Source organism: Helicoverpa armigera, chromosome 14 (assembly GCF_030705265.1).
Source record: "Helicoverpa armigera isolate CAAS_96S chromosome 14, ASM3070526v1, whole genome shotgun sequence".
NCBI classification, from domain to species: Eukaryota; Metazoa; Arthropoda; class Insecta; order Lepidoptera; family Noctuidae; genus Helicoverpa; species Helicoverpa armigera.
In genome coordinates, this window is record NC_087133.1 from 1,695,712 (window position 1) to 1,712,306 (window position 16,595).

A 16,595-nucleotide genomic window follows, 5' to 3' on the forward strand; every position below is an offset into this window, starting at 1 on the left:
TCAGTTCAACCCTACTCGGGGCTGCAAGAATAGGGACAACATGATGCAATATGAACAAATAGGACATGCCAACTTTATGTCCGTTTAAAGTTTAATAAATACCCCGTTCATCATCTTCCTAGCCTCTACCCAACTATGTTGGGGTCGGCTCCCAGTCTGACCAGATGCTGCTGACTACCAGTGTTTTACATGGAGTGACTGCCTATCTCATCTCCTCAACCCAGTTAAGGGCAACCCAATACTTGGTAAGCGTGGTTGTCAAACGGGCTTCTGACTACCCTTACCGACTGCCAAAGATGTTCAAATGACCTTCCAAAACACTGAAGGACTCGGTATGACAATCGCCCACAGATCGACCATGCCAAACGTTCCTTAACCTTATGAACGATCGTCCCATTCGACTTTGACTGGGCTATGAGCTCTTCCTGAATAAATAACCCATTTTGTAGTTAATAAAATAAATAAATAGGACGAAAACATTATAATATGTATTGGTTAAATTAAACATTATATTACGTCTTTCATTGCGGTGGATCGGTTATCGTGGACACACAGACAAGACTAACTCGATACCTTAGCCGCAGAATGAAGTTCAACTTCGGAACTAAAATGTTGCGGTTATTTATTTGGTACTAACCGACCGTGACCGACGCTATTTTAATCATACTAATCGGTATTGAAAATTAAATGAACTATGAATACTTCTTCAGTAATATAATAAAGAGGAAACATTTGTTTGTTTGTACCCAGGCTCCGAAACTACTGAACTGATATTAATTTATTTTGTTGTAAAGCTGCACTCTTCCCGTGTAACATAGGCTATATTTTATCCCAGTAAGGGCGGAAAACAGCTTTACGACTGTAAACTTTAGAACCTATGTAGGTTACATTTTTTTGTTTTCTACATTATAATCGGTTTGCCAGATAGGGTTTTTACCATTCTAGTTTTGGTCGGGCTACGAAAGAACTTAAAAAGAATTAGGTACAGTATCAGCCTCCACTAATTGAAAATCTACACTTTTTAGAACCCAGGTACTAAAATCACGACGTGATTGCTCCAAAACGCCTTCAACTGTCGGGAAAACTAATACATGACATGTTAAAGGCAATTGAGTTTCTATACCAGATAGGCCCAAGAAACATCGTATCTACTAGTTGCAGGATTACAAAAGGAGCAAAGATCCTTTGGAGGTACTCCATAAGTTCATACTACTAGAAATCGCCAAGGAACACAATGAAACATAGTAACGTAGGCGAATTATTCACAATTAAAACTCGAAGCCCCAGCAAAAATCTTCAAAACAACAACCAATATTTGAAGCTCAAATAAAAGAGAGAAATCCAAAAATGCCAAGTGATTATTCAGCATAGTGAGCACTTGGCAGCGGCCGAGAGCACGGCGCTAGTTCGTGCCAAACGCAACAGGTGGCGCCACATGCACATAGCATTTTGTACGAGAGTTAGTTTTTCAATGTGGTACTGTAATGTAAAAATTGGGTAATTTGCATTTTTTTGTAATACATATAATGATATGGAATCGTCGTTGTTTATTAAATTGTGTTATTCTATGAAGAGTGAGGTACACTCTGCTGTAATTAGTGCAATTTTCACATTGTAACTTACTGACTTTCTATGTCCTTATTTTTTCTTACTACGACATCGTAGCAGGAGATCGTAGCAAGGTCTACATCGTAGCACACTACGTGGTGCTGCTACGTCGTAGCCCGCTGGACCTTGCTACGGAGTCGTAGTCATTCCCAAAATTCCGTTGACAAGCTTGACACTAATAGGCATAGGTATATTCACCAGCAGATTCTGGTATTAAATTAGAAATATGTTATAATTTTTTTAAGAAATCAGCTCGTTTATTAACGAAACATTTCTTGTAATAATGTATCTCAGTTATAAGCCACAAAAACTTCAGAGCGTCAAAAATACTTGAAAGAACTATAACAAGTTCTATTGTAATTCTGTTCCTCAACTGAGCTGACCAGCGTGTTCACAAAAAGTTGATTCGTGAGCGATCATCTGTGACATAGCGTAGCGCTACGAAATGTCGTAGCAGTTCTACGGTGACAGTTTGCTACGAAAGTAAAAGCTTGTGAGTAGCACAGTATACAAAAGGTAAATTCGAATTTCGCTTTTGGGAACTTCTCCACAAACCCGGATAAAAAATCTATCGACTTCCTCGATAAATGAGCCATCTAATGATGAAATATTTTTTCAAATAGGACCAGAAGTTTCTAAGATTGGCGTGACCAAGCAAACTGAGTCTTCAGCTTTATAATATTACTATATCTGGTGTCTGGTACAATTATTGTATGTTAATAGTACAATAACGTAGCGGCTACGAAATTTCGTAGCAGTTCTATGATATATGTATATATGAAAAACAAGGTATGGTTTTAAAAGCTACAAAAATCATTCACATTTTTATACTTGTAGAAGTATTTAATGTTATGTTTTCCAGATTGATTGCAGTTTTGTAACCGTATTACACGGCAAAGACTCAGTTTCCAGAACAAGACAGAGATGGAGCTATATATCTCTTTTCAGTTCTTTTTTTTCATAGGTGATGGAGAAAAATTTAAATTTTTTGCAGTCTAATGAATTTATGAAGGTTCTGCTAATATTACTATTGGAATCTGTATTTTTACTTGGATGACTGTGGTGCTCAAGGCACCCAATACCATAGCTAAGAACCGGACATGACTGTACTTCAGAAAAAATATTTATTTTACATTGAAACTTTTTGGTAATATTGTCTATTTTGTAACAAGAATTGTATTCCTTTTTCAAAATTGAAGCTATAGCATAAAAGTAGTGCATGTTTTATAATGTTAGAGTTAGTGTGTGTGTGTGTGTGTGGTGGTACGTCGGTGTGGTACGCGCGAGTGGCGTCTGGGTGTCGGGCCGCGCCGCGAGGATGCTGCGCCTCTTAATATTGTAAACAAGAGCTTTTTCGATTGGTGGGCGGCACCGCGCACGCGCCGCAAGACCATTACTTGTAGCGACGTCACGAACATTTAATTTATTGTGATTTTTTTTGTTTGGATTTTGTTTTTTTTTATTTTAGTTATTATGTTAGTTTTGATATGTAAATAGGATAGAGTGATTCGCCAGATAAAGAAAATATAATAATTTTGGGCGGAAAACCGAATATTACACCAAAACGTCAAATGTTCCTTCAAGGTTTCTATCTAAAGCACAGCGTTGACGGTAATGTTTAATATCTTGATTTAAGCAATTGAATGACTAAAATATTAACGGTGTTTGATCATATAAGACACCAATAAACGTTGATTGATCTAAACTTGTAACAACATAAAGTAAAATTATTGTCACGATAATACCGAGCAGAACAATAATAAGGAATTGTTTGTACCGGAACAGCGTGTTGCATGTAATGCTACTGTGCTTAAGAAATGAAAAGCTTCGAAGTAGGTTGTAAGTGAGTGTCATAAGTTGAGGAACGTTTCCAGAGATAAGAGTGGAAATCGATTGTAGCGTGGTGTGTGTTGCCGCCGGCACGAGGTCGCGGCGGCGGGCGGCGCGCGGGCGGCGGGCGCGGGGGCGCGGGGGGCGAGCGCGTGCGCGGGCCGGCCGGGGCGCGGGCGGCAGACGCGCCGCGATGGTGGGCCGCGACAGCCGCTCGGAGAGCGCGGCGCGCCCCTGGGCGCCGCGGCATGAGTAGCGCGCCAGCCCGGCCCGGCCCGCGCGCCCGCCATGGCGCAGGCCGCGCCCGCGCCCCATCGCACCCACTCCTTCGCGAAGAAGACCTTCCACAAGCCGACCTACTGCCACCACTGCTCGGATCTGCTGTGGGGCCTCATCGGGCAGGGCTACGGCTGCGAAGGTACGCGTCGCGCATGCGCCCCGCGCGCGTCGATACCGGCTCGGCGCGCGGCCGCCGCCGGCACGACCAGCGCGTTATGCAACCCGGAGCCCGCGCCCGGCCCCGGGCGTGTCCGCCCGGCCCGGCCGCCCGCCCCGATCGATACGCCCCGGCGCGTGCCCGGCCCTCGCCCCGGACTGTTCACGTGCACGCGTCGCGTGCTCGCCTCTATCGCCTTGCACTTGAAATTTCAAGGACGTAGGAGGCCGCAGCGCGCATGTGGTCTACGCGCTGGTGGTGGTGCACGCGAGGCTGCGCGTGCAGGCGCGCGCTGTAGGTCTGGGGGGATGTGCTGGGGACAGGCTAGAACAGCTGGAAGTCGAGGGTGTCGGTGGCGAAGCGAGTGAGCATTCGGGAGCATATCGATCGATCTGTTTTGTAAGAGGTTTTTTCGTAGCGGTGTGTCGGGGCGGGGCGGAGGCGGGGCGCGGCGCTGCATCCCCGCTCGTGTATCCTAGCTGTAAGCTCGTCATGTGTCCCATGCCTAGCGCGGTGGTAAGTGACCATTAGCCGCAGGGTGTCCACTGTGTTGCACTCCACGAACCCTCGCTCATTACGTGCGAGATGAGAAGACATCTTGTTTTGCGCATTTTGTTTTGGTCCCATGTAGCTTTACTTAACGTAACGTTGAACTGAAAATCAATTGATGCTATCTCCCTTATTCTTACAGTAAGGATTTTTATCCGTACGCAATACATAACTACCGTAATATTACGTGTACTACGAACATGTAAGGACCTCTTTCATAGACCTAACACATGATCCGGCAGGTCACTACAGTTGTTCGTGACATTGCGCTAATTCATTCAGTTCAGTTAACAACATGTTTGTACATATGCGTTATGTAGAACCGCAAAATATTTGTTAATTAATACCACAGTAACTTAAAATATGCTCCAAACATTCAGTATAATATTACATCACACAATTATCCTGATAGTTTTTCCTGGTAGTATCGCGTTCGATACGTCACGTCAGCATTGTTAACAAACAAAATAACTGCTATTACTAACTGTAGCTAGTTAAAATTTTGAACCAGAGATAATGCTTTAGAACGCGGAAAAATTTACAAGGCATAGGTACCAACTACCAAAGTTAGACTCTCTAATCAAGTTCATGTATTCTTCTATTACTATATATTCTTGTAATTCTGTATAAGTTAGGTTAAATGAAAATGTAACAGTTGAGCATCTGTGAGCTGCGTAGCTCGTGACTCGCAGCGTATCGATCTTCACGCTCGTCCCAACGGGATTGGGCATAGAGACGACGGCTTCTACATTCACTACGCCCTGCCAGTTACATTGTTGATCCAATTTCTAAATACAATGTAGTGCTGTGGGGTGTAACAAATACTCGATTATGTAATTCGATAGTTAACTTGAGACAACTTGAAATGTAATAAGAATGAATTCAAAGTACATGCAAAAAATAAGAAAGTATCTTTTTCATGCACTAATTTAGCTCTTAAAGCTTAATTGTGACATATCGTAAGAAATACTAGACTATTAGAATAGTGCTTTCAGTGTTAAAGTTAAAAGGATTTTAGTTATTTCTCTAGTATCTGGTAGGCTTGTTATAGCTTAAAATAAAACTTCTTAACCACGGACGAAAGAGTAATTAGCTTTAGTTTTATAATTACTCAACATAGCCGAACGGTTAAGTCCTTGGAAAAAAGGCTCCTTTCAGCCGGCAACTGTAGACATTACTATTTCGACCATACATGGTTGTTTACCATGGTTGTTTTCTTGAGCCTCATTCTATTGTAGCTGAGTAACTTTCTAGTTTGTTCCTTTTAAACAAACACATCAATACTAGCTGTGACCCGCGGTTCCACTCATCTCGCAAATAAAATACGCCGCGCACTCAGTTAAAAAGTAGTCTGTGTCCATTCTCATAACAGCTTGATTGTTGCTGTTGACAGTTGTAGCGTTAAAGCGAGACTGACAAACAGAGTGACTTTTCCCCGTATAAAATTAGTGATGATGTTAGAAAGAGGCGTTGTTTCATTGATCAACTACGTTTATGTTTCGATATGTTTTTAAAGTAACAACTTCATGCAACCTTAGCCCTTGGCTTTAGAAAAGTAGGTACACTTTAGCCTGCCTCGGTAAATGAGCTATTCATTGAAAGAGCTTTTCAAATCAGACCAGTAATTCCTTAGATTTGTACATGGAACAAAATAGTAAACTACCTCTTCTTATTTATAATACGAGTATAGATTTAAACATTGATTAAATATGTAGGAAGGTATATGTAGTAGATATTATAACATTTCGCAAATCCGAACCGAAGTGACAAAGTAGTTGTTATTTTCCTTTTAATTTACAATGAACGGTAAATATTCGTATCCATTCGCTGCCTATTAATGATCTCCCATCCTGTTATTACCAATTAAAAATTAACAGACAAACCTATGGGGTTTTTTACGTTTACTACCGTAAGAATGACTCTTACAGTACAAAAGTATCAAAATGTTTGCATAGGATTTGATGAAAAATATGAACATTTTAGGATACAATGACTTTATACATTTAAAGTTGTGTATAAGGAAACGCATTAAATTCAAAAGTGTTTAAAAACAATATAGGTACCTTCTTCTCAATAATTTGCACGAATAACTAAAAATATTTTGAAGGAATTTGTACATTTGTGTAGATGTAGTCACCCAGTAGATTACCAGTAAAAAAAAAACTACTGTTCTTCATCAGTAAAAGAATGATTTTTAATCAGCCATCTTCGTGTTTCTATATAAAATCCTAAGTACTGAAGTCCATTTTGAAAATACATATCTACATAACATAGGTACGTAACATCGACATGGTGAAAAAAGTCACTTAACTGATATGTATATTTCATTTTTGGCTTCACCAAAATCAATAGGTTGCCAAATCTGTTTACTGAGTGTCTACAGAGTCACTCTTCTTCTTCTCAAATGTTGTAGTCACGTGGTAGTGCATTTGTGATTCCTTTTTTTGTATCAAAAATAAGCGCGATTGCAACACATTATGCAAGGGATAAAACCAAAGTTCGTTGTGTAGGAGAGCCAAAATTAGACTATTTTTCTCTACATCTCTACAAAAAATTTTATAATCTGGGACAAAGCTATTCAGATTTTAAATATAACGATCAATATAGCAAGAAATACCGAATCTAACGTTATGTACATAGGTACTTATAACTTTCGACAAAATGTCCCTAACGTTATTTCACATTTCCGGTATCGATGTACATACAATTCAAAAAAAGCATTGGTCTTTGTTTTTGTGATAATCGATACTTAATAGTTCCTTCATTTCATTTGAGAGCAAAAAAGGCCCCATATTTTTTTTACCTACTGGTTTGAACTAACTTAGTAGAAACGACATCTTCTTGTCAAAAAGCTCATTGAAGTACGTACGATATTCTTTATCTATGTATCTACTACCAGCAAACTATTATGTTCGCACTTAATAGGTATCCTCTATAATACAAATATCATCCTTACTAGAAATATCTGTCGCGGTTTAACGAATATAAGAAAGGATATGAGTAGGTTATCCTGGTGCGTGGAGTCGTTCACCCGCGCCGCGGGACACAGCTAGTATTCCATAATATGTCTCTAACAATTCTCCTTTGATTGATTCCTGTGATTCTTACATTTTTCTGACAATATACCTACATGCAACAAATCAATAGCGAAATATTGAATGTACCATATTGCTACAGAATACCGCAAAAGACAATTATATTTAAAACTAATTTCGAAACTGGTCAAAAACATATTCTAGAAGAATCACCACAGGATTCCATAACTTGCTTTTTTTTCGTCACCAATCCTCAAGTACCCCAAAAGTAATTGTTCTTTGATTCACACATTCAGTCCCATTTATAACTGTGTGCATTTATATACTCGTCATAATTACTGCGATAAGCATCATTACCAATATGAAAAAAACTGAGATAAATGCAAATTAGAATGTTCCCTTATCGTAATTTTTCGTAGCAAGGTCCGCGTAGCGCCGTAGAAAGTACGTAGCAAATTGTAGTAATTCCTCGTAGCAGCCTACGGCGTAGTATTAGGCCTACAATGCACAAAACGATTGTTATATTTTTATATTTAAATATGATAATATTTATAGTTTGATATATTTATTGGTTCAAGCTAATTTATGTGAAGCGTTTACTACGGCGTACGTCACCGCTGCAAGATCCTCGTAAGAATAACTTTACATTTTCGCATTTGAGGTCAGAGTATATTATACAGATATTACTGTTACTTCTGTATTTATAACGTGATATTACTGGAATTAGCTAAAAGTGTCGATGTTCCACGTGTTGTGCTTTGCGTTCCGTTATTTTCCTTACATTATTCTAGGAAGCGTTGATCATAATGCCAAAGTTTTTGATTAATCTTTCTCTTATCTTAGACATCATTTTCGTGAAAAGTTCCGTCAGTAAAAAGGATTTCCCTCGTCACTCTGTAATTAAATGGTTACTTTTGTAATACATAACACATAGTTACGTTGTATACATAACACCTATACAGACACGCCCATTAGAAACAACATACAAAGCGCAAATACACCCACAAACTATTCTAAAGCATTACCGACAGCGTCACCTATCAAAGCTTTTTCCACAATACCTTATTGTTTACCGAATCAAAAGCCTGTAACTAAACAAAAGACGGTGCACAACAAACTGTCACTGCAACATGCAAGACAGTTGTAACAAAACAACAGACGGTGAACAAGCCAACAATGATGTTCATTATATAGTGACGCACACTATCTCGACACACGTCGCGGCGGCAAGACAAAGCGCGTCCGACCGCCCGCGAGCCGCCATTGTGCGACTAAGATAACGCGACGTGTGGAAATGGACAAGTTATTGTCGCACGTCGGTGTCGCCCGTGCGGAGACAGCCTTAGCTTTGAATAAGCGTGACGTCAGCGTGTATTGTGCGCTTATCACTTATCAGACGATTATGACGAGCCGTGTTACAGTGGCGTGTACCCTTGTTCGATACTGTACAATTTACTTTGGCTAGTAGGTACATTTCCATTTAGGGATAGTTTGGTTACATCATCTTCTTCTTCCTGCCTTGTACCCAAGTTATTTGGGGTTGGCGCTCTAACAGTTATCACAGAAAACAATATTTAAGTTTTCGGAGACCAATCACAACCACTTAAATTTAAAAGTGACATTTGAATTTAAAAACAGTTTACATTATTAACGAAAGAAAGCTCAATTACATTTAAACTTACTTTACAAATCAAGGCAATAAGCTTAACTTTACTATTAACACAAGTTCAAGTCGAACTTAACCCTGCAATAAGCACCAGTTAATTGCAAGCATTTGAAGCATTGATTGTCTAACGCCTGCCACGGACCCACTACTTAGATTCAATTTTTAATTAAGGCAGCTATTACTCACTAAAGCATTACACACCTTATGCCACAAGTCTTTAAGTTCAAATTAGCTTGTATTATGGCGTAGGTTCGTGGGCGTTCAGGACACACGCCTCGGTCTATGATATTTACCATTTGTTTCAATAATGGCGGTCGTGGGCAGTGTGACACGTCAGGACGTCACTATTTCTGGACACTATTTACATATAATTATTATAGAGAAATGTAAAAATAGAAAGAACATTACAAGAATAAATGTCCTTTGACAAACTTTTATTATAAGTAACATAATGAATACTTACTACAAAACTTTTCTAAATTGGCGTCTTTTCAAAAAATAAACACAATTCAATCCAAAAATGTACTACCAAACAAACTTCCACGACGAATTCAAAACTAGAACCCGTCAAGTGCAAAAAAATAAATAAAAGTATGTTTATTTTGGAATCCACAAAGCCTATTGACGTTCTAAATATAGAACTCCTTGGTCTTGCAAGCGGAGTTTAAAAAAAAAAGTAGAATTCGTAGAAGCTGGCTGTTGGGTCGGTACCGGGGCTACGCCCGGCGTATGTAGGCCACCTCTGACGTCACGCGGTGATGACCCAGTTCCATCGCCATTGAGAGACGCGCGTCAATGGTACACCTCCCCACCTGGCCCCGGGCCCCTTGCAGCCAACAGTGCAGCACCCGGCCGGCTGAAGGGGGCGTGCCAGAAATTCATTAAAACATATTTCTGATAACAATAAGTTATTTTTGGTGTGTACAATTATGAACGAGGCAGCTTAAAAATGGCCTTGACATGTATGTTTTTTGGGTTTAGTAATGTTAGGAAGAGAAGCCGAAAATCTCAGTGGCGTGCACTTAGAGAGGCCTATGTCCAGCAGTGGACTGCGATAGGCTGATGATGATGATGATGATGAATGTTAGGAAAGTTGCTTAGATAATTGGTTGTATTCCCAGTATTATTCCAATCATATCGCTAGGGGGAAGTAGCGACAATTCACTGGAGTGTTACTAAACGCCTCGAGCGAGTGCTTTCATTCAGCACGCGGTACATTTAAAATGTATAGTCAAAGGGCTGGATGCGCAACACTTGCCGGCTTTGTGCAAACGTCGCGCATTCACCGCGGCTTTAATTTGTTCTTTGTGGTGCACCGGGATGTTACTCTAAGTTTAGTGGTCGCCGACTCGTTCTCATTACTGCCTTCTTACATTGTGCCAGTTTTGTAAAATGAGGCTACACTTGCAGTGCTTTCTTTATGCTCTTTCTTCATCTAAGCAGCTTGGAAAGCTAGTCTTTTAGTCTTGTTAGATTCTTCTTAAGAATGGTTTTGAAACTTGAATTCTATTGTGAGTAACAATCCAGCTATAAGTGGAATCACCTAGTTATTGATAAGTTTCGTTAAAGCAATCTTGAGAGTCTCTCAAGTGTACTCACAGTCTGTAACTAGTGACTGAATCATAACGTCTCATAACATAAGCATACTCTAGATTCAAGAACAATAGAGTACCAGCACAAAATTCACTATGTGACTGCACTGTAACAAAAGAGGTGGCACAATGGGCACAAACTTTGTGTTCCACGGCAACACTGGCCGATCTATTATTTATATCTGACGAGAAAGCATTGTCTGTGCAAGTTTGCATTCAATTATTAATGCAGTTTTGTTGCTACTGCCTTTTGTAGGAACTTGTCGACTAATGGTAGAACAAGCGCGTGCGCACGCTGCAGTGTTGGATTCATTAGAGTCCGTGTAGTGTTTTCTTGAATGGACGGCTCATTAAAATATGGAGGTACTTCAGCTGAAAAGCTCGCCCTAATTAGCACAGCTTACATATATTTTTTAAATGTTCTTCCGGCTTCAAAATTGTGAGGCTAGTTTTTAGACGTATTCTTCAAACACTACTTGAACTACTCTACCTTATACCAACTGAATAAAAGGCAACGATAATTCAACTTAGCTTTTTTAATTTCACTGTAATTAGCTACGGCTGGTAAAGCATCGAATGGTTTCAGATTTATAGTAACAACATAGATACTGTAAATGATGATATAATTTAATTTTGAGGCAGCTTTTTAAAATCTTCCTTACATTTACAACAAAGCATCTTTACAAACAGACAGCATATACATCTCATTTACTTACCGAAGTATTTATAAACTAGCCTAAAACATAAGTTTTAATCTACACATTACAAGAAAATCATGTCAACCAAATAAATCAGCAATTACTCTTCCAAAATTTAGCGCTATTAAAATTTGGCAATGATGCGAATGTGGGTCATTCTCGCACTCACAATAGTTCTATTTATATCAAAGTAAAACTAAAATACACCAGTATTCCGGTACGCACAGACCAAAATAAATCGCTTGTATGTGTTCAATAGTTAGCGTCGTATGCGCACCTCACGACTTTAACGTAATACTAACGATCCTGATAAAATCCTTTTTAGTAGAAATAGGATTAACATGGCGAATCTTAATGGTGAAAGTATGTAATGATTAAAAAAAATTATGACTCAGCAATATCTAAAAAGAAAAGCTAAAGAGTGACAATGTATTTCTGAAATTGTTACGATATCCTTTTATTAAACGTATGTTACCATTTTAAAATATTTATTAATAAGACACTTAAAAATATAAAAATAATGTCCCACCGGTATCGGGAACATTGTTTCTATTGTACCTAACAAATGCTGTTTTGAAATAAATAATTATTAAAAGGTGGGCCAAACATTTATTAACCAAACACTTGGTTTAAACATTAGATTTATTAAATGTTATTTTCCATTGGATTTTGTCAGGCACAAAATTTTCAACCTTTTCATAATTTTACCTTTGTTACCGCATTACATACATACATAAGTATACAGCGCACAGTACAGTACAGAACGTTGCCCCCTCTATCGGTAATGAGGCTGTGGACCCGTGACGTCAGCAGCGCATGACCTAATTCCTGCGCGCCGCTATTGCACCTGAATTTTATGACGTCAATACTTTGAAAAATATGCCCAAAGAGTATTTGTTCGTAATATAACTTTTTAAGTAAGTTGCCTTTTAAATTATTTTTATTCATCAAATGTTTTATGCACACTGTGCAACGGCAGACTTAACGCTTTATGCGTTTTCTGCCAGTCGTCCTTTGGGATGGGGAAATATAATAGTGGTAGGTGCAAAACTTTTTTATGATAGTTTATTTTACCTTTTAATAACTTGTATTATTGTTGTAACTTATAGTACCTACTATAAATAATTTTAGGGACCCTCTGGATATAGCAACACAAACCTATTTTCCTTTATTTCTCTTTTTATTAATTAACGTATCTATATAATTGCAGTATATCGGGTGTGTCGTTCATAATCACATTAAATTAAATGCATTAATATACTGGTTAATATATACACAAAGATAAAAGAAAAATACGTAAAAATAAAAAAAATGATTTTTTTAAACAAAGTAAATGGAATAAAAATGTGCAAAAATTAGAACACCATATAAAAGTCAGTCATTACAAACAACTGAAATTCTCCCTTGAAAACTGACAGCTGTCAACTGATCAAAACATACGATACTCCTAACTTTATCTCTGCTTTACACATGATGTTGTAAATTATATAAACGAAAAATGACTCCTGTGGCTAAACCACTGAATGGATTAGGTTATTTTTTTTACAATTCGCCATAGAATATCATAAAGTATATGTGATATGATTTAATGTGATTGTGAACGACACACCCGATATATTGTACAGTACGTGGTACCGGAGGACCCTCTATCGGTAATAAGGCTGTGGAACGGTGACGTCAGCAGCATGCGACCTAATTCCCGCCGCTGCACGCGGGCGTGACGTGGATGCGCGCCTTTTTGTATTATCTAACAATATTTAACTCTATAATTATTTATTTAACCCAGGATTTTGCTAAATTATTAAAACACTGTATAGAGTTAAATCAGTACTAACTATTTTCTTAAAGGAGTCAAATTAGAGATTGTTACCTCTTATAATAATAACAGCAAATTAATTAATTTATCTTAAATAATTAGGGAAAGAAATAATAAGTATCTCATCATACGGTAAATTAAAGGAATTTATTTAAAAAAAAAACAAAGTCAAGAATATGATCTAAATAATCGCATAATTATTATACAAATGTTAAGTAACTTATATATTTACCAGCTAAAAGTATTAAAACTTATAAAATCCAACCCAATACAATTTCCTTATTTGGTGAAATAGCTACGAGCACATACATACTACGCGATATACGTAGCGCTTCGTAGCAAGGTCCGCGTAGCAACGCGCCGTAAGCGGAGCTATTTTTAGACTGATACGTACTTAGCCGATGACTATGCCGTATAAACTTTTATACTAATGTTTTATATTTGCAGTAAATTATATTTCTGGTTATCTATGTGCTTGATTAGTAAGTATAATGTATATATAATTTTTATTCTATATTTTCTCCGGTATTATTTGATTAGAATTTTCTTTGACAAAAGATAGTTAAATATATTTAACCAAGCAATTTCTGCTTAATTAATGATATTGCCTTTTGGATGTTATATGTTTCAAAGATCAATATTTAGTTGTATTATTAAATTATTGAAAATAAATTATAAAATAAGTCAATCATTTTTCGGAAATCGTGTAAAATCATACAACTTATTTGAAATAAATTATATTTCTCTTTCTAAATGAATTTCGTAGTGGCAATAACCCGGTGGTGCACCTCTGACGTCACGCGCTGACCTAATATCTACTGCGATTGCGCATAATCTCACATGCAGGAAATCAGGACTTTACTGCAACACTTGAATTTATAGGAATTAGTCAGGAATATAGAGAAAATAATAATGTGATTGATTGTGTATTGAGCGACACATCTACGAAGTTGGAAATAGAATACACACAGGACATAGAATATACTAACAAAGACCATTCTCTAACTTCTAATAAAATTTATTAATATTATTGACTAAATATGTTTAATATTATTAACTAAATTATATGTAAAGAACAAAAAACTTCGGGATTACGCAGTTCTACCAAATACGTAAAACCACGTATCATTCAATTCCACCGTATTTCAGAGAACTCAAAATGACTCAACTCTATACCCGAATCCGATTTCTTGCAACTGAGGCAAGAAAACACTCGATGGTTCGAAGACCATTGATAGATATTAGAACAAATGACGATCACCTGAGTACCAGTGTTTTACATGGAGCGACTGCCTATCTGACTTCGTCAAATCAGTTGTTTGATTAGATTGGTTTTCAGGCTTTTCAGAATTAACGACGTTATCAAGTATTTATGATGAAACTATTATTATTTGTAAGTACTTCTATTTTAAGCTAAAAGTGTATCTCTCTTACTATAGATGGAGGAGCACGGATCACGTCCCGGTTGAGATTTCCCATGGGCTAGGAGTTGCTCTCAAATTGATTTACAATTAATTGAAGGAAATTAGTATGAGGCTGTGGACTTACGAGGCTTTCATGTTACTTTATAGCAGTTTTATAATGCCTTTACTTGGTACAGTATTGCATCTGATGTACCTAGTTGTCATAGTTGTTTTAGTTCCATCTTCGATATAAAGCTTAGATTTTTTCAATAAACGTGTTCATTGTTATCCTCCCAATTAAACGTAATAAGCATTTACAATAGCTGGTTAATTGAGTACTAATTTTAATGCAACGAAATGTAGTTACATATTGTGTTGCGAGACTGACCAGATGAGAAAACATTTCTCTTAAACGTAATCGAAGCTTTCAAAAGCACAACCGGGTGTAGCGTAAGTGTGAACATCGCGAGCTTCACTCCAGATACACGGATCAGTACAAACGTGAAAGTTTACATATAACAGTTTTAAACAGTGTATATTTAGTTAAAATGTGTGTGATGATAGGGCGGTTCTCATCTCGATCGGCGGCGTAACCGGGTCGGCCGGTCTGAACTGTGTCACAGATGACGTCAGGTCCCGCTCGCCTTCTCGACCACCACTCCGCAATATTATGAATTATTATGACTGATTAGTTATGTAGACACAACTCTTAAATGGGTCAACGAACCGGTGTGTGATTTTTTTTCGCTCCACAAAACACGTTACGTGCCAAATCTCCGGTTTGAATTTTTTGTTTAATTTTCACGTGGGAGCTTTCGAAGTTTTGTATCAAAACATTTCGGTGTCGCTTCCTGAAACGTCTCTCTTATATCTATCATTTTTATTTATACCCACACACCATAGTAAATCCAAAATGTAACACTTATTTTTAACAGTTAACATTTGAACCAAAGACTGCTCAATTTTTAATTGAATGTTTAGCCAACTATGTATAAAGAATACAACTTTTTTGAAACAGAATATCATAAATCAATTTTCCTATTTTGAGCATTAACCTGTTGACAGACTTACTTATACAACAAACCAAATTAAACAAATAATTAGAGAACCAGTAAACAGATTATTGTCCTAAAGAAAAGCACACTTATTATTACTGAAATCAATAGAAAATAGCTTCATTATTGTCCATCAAAGTGTAAATAATTGCGAAACATCTATTTTACTAGGCACGTAAGTGTGTATGTCACGAGCGGTAACTGAACGGTTATTTTTAACTGTGTTTACTGTCGTAACAGTGTCTATTTCAGAAATTTGGAATTATGTGTCGATCCCAAGGAGTTCCATTACGTTGGGATAACAGAATTTACTTTTGTGTTGTTATTTCGTAGATCTGTTTAAATTAATGTGTATTTACAACTCCTTTCTACTTGTAGCATAGACATAATATCTATAGTTTATATAGCACAGCACTACTTATCATTTTCTATAAGTTTCTTCATCTTATATGACGACTAGTTGTTTTTCCGCGTCCCGTGGAAACTACTGCCCGTACCGGGATAAAATACAGCCAATGTTAGGCGCAAATAATGTAGCTTTCTAATGGAGAAAGAATAGTTAAATTCGGTTTAATAGTTTTTGAGTTTATCACTTACAAACAAACAAAAAACATTTTTTTGCTCCATATAATATTAGTAGAAAAAATTGTTTATCTAACCATCAATATCTAGGGCCCCAGTAACAGCACTCACTCGGGGCCCGAGTGTTGCAACACTTACGCCACAGTGCTGATCTATCGCCGGTTAGAAAGATTTACGGAGGCACCCACAGCGCATGACGTCATCACTCGTATTTATCTCAAGGCTCACTCCTAGGGCCTACTTCTGTTAAATTATGAGACGTACTGGTTCAACTAATTTATTGCTAGAGCGTTTTTATTTGGAGTGTTAGATTGTAGGAAGTGGC

At 37.7% G+C, this 16,595-nt stretch overlaps 1 protein-coding gene across 7 annotated transcripts in view; it reads left to right on the forward strand.

Annotated features, from left to right (window-relative positions):
• The first annotated feature begins 3,621 nt into the window (after positions 1 to 3,621).
• LOC110380021 (diacylglycerol kinase theta) overlaps positions 3,622 to 16,595 on the forward strand; it is a 29,367-nt gene continuing 16,393 nt past the window's right edge. For 4 of the 7 annotated variants that reach the window (XM_049837298.2, XM_049837296.2, XM_049837294.2 and 1 more), the window contains exon 1: positions 3,623 to 3,856. In XM_049837298.2, the coding sequence (XP_049693255.1) occupies positions 3,727 to 3,856 (130 nt within the window). In that variant the 5' untranslated portion in view covers positions 3,623 to 3,726. Of the gene's footprint in view, positions 3,857 to 16,595 lie in introns of all 7 variants that reach the window. The other 3 variants (XM_049837295.2, XM_049837297.2, XM_049837299.2) reach the window with 2 other exon arrangements.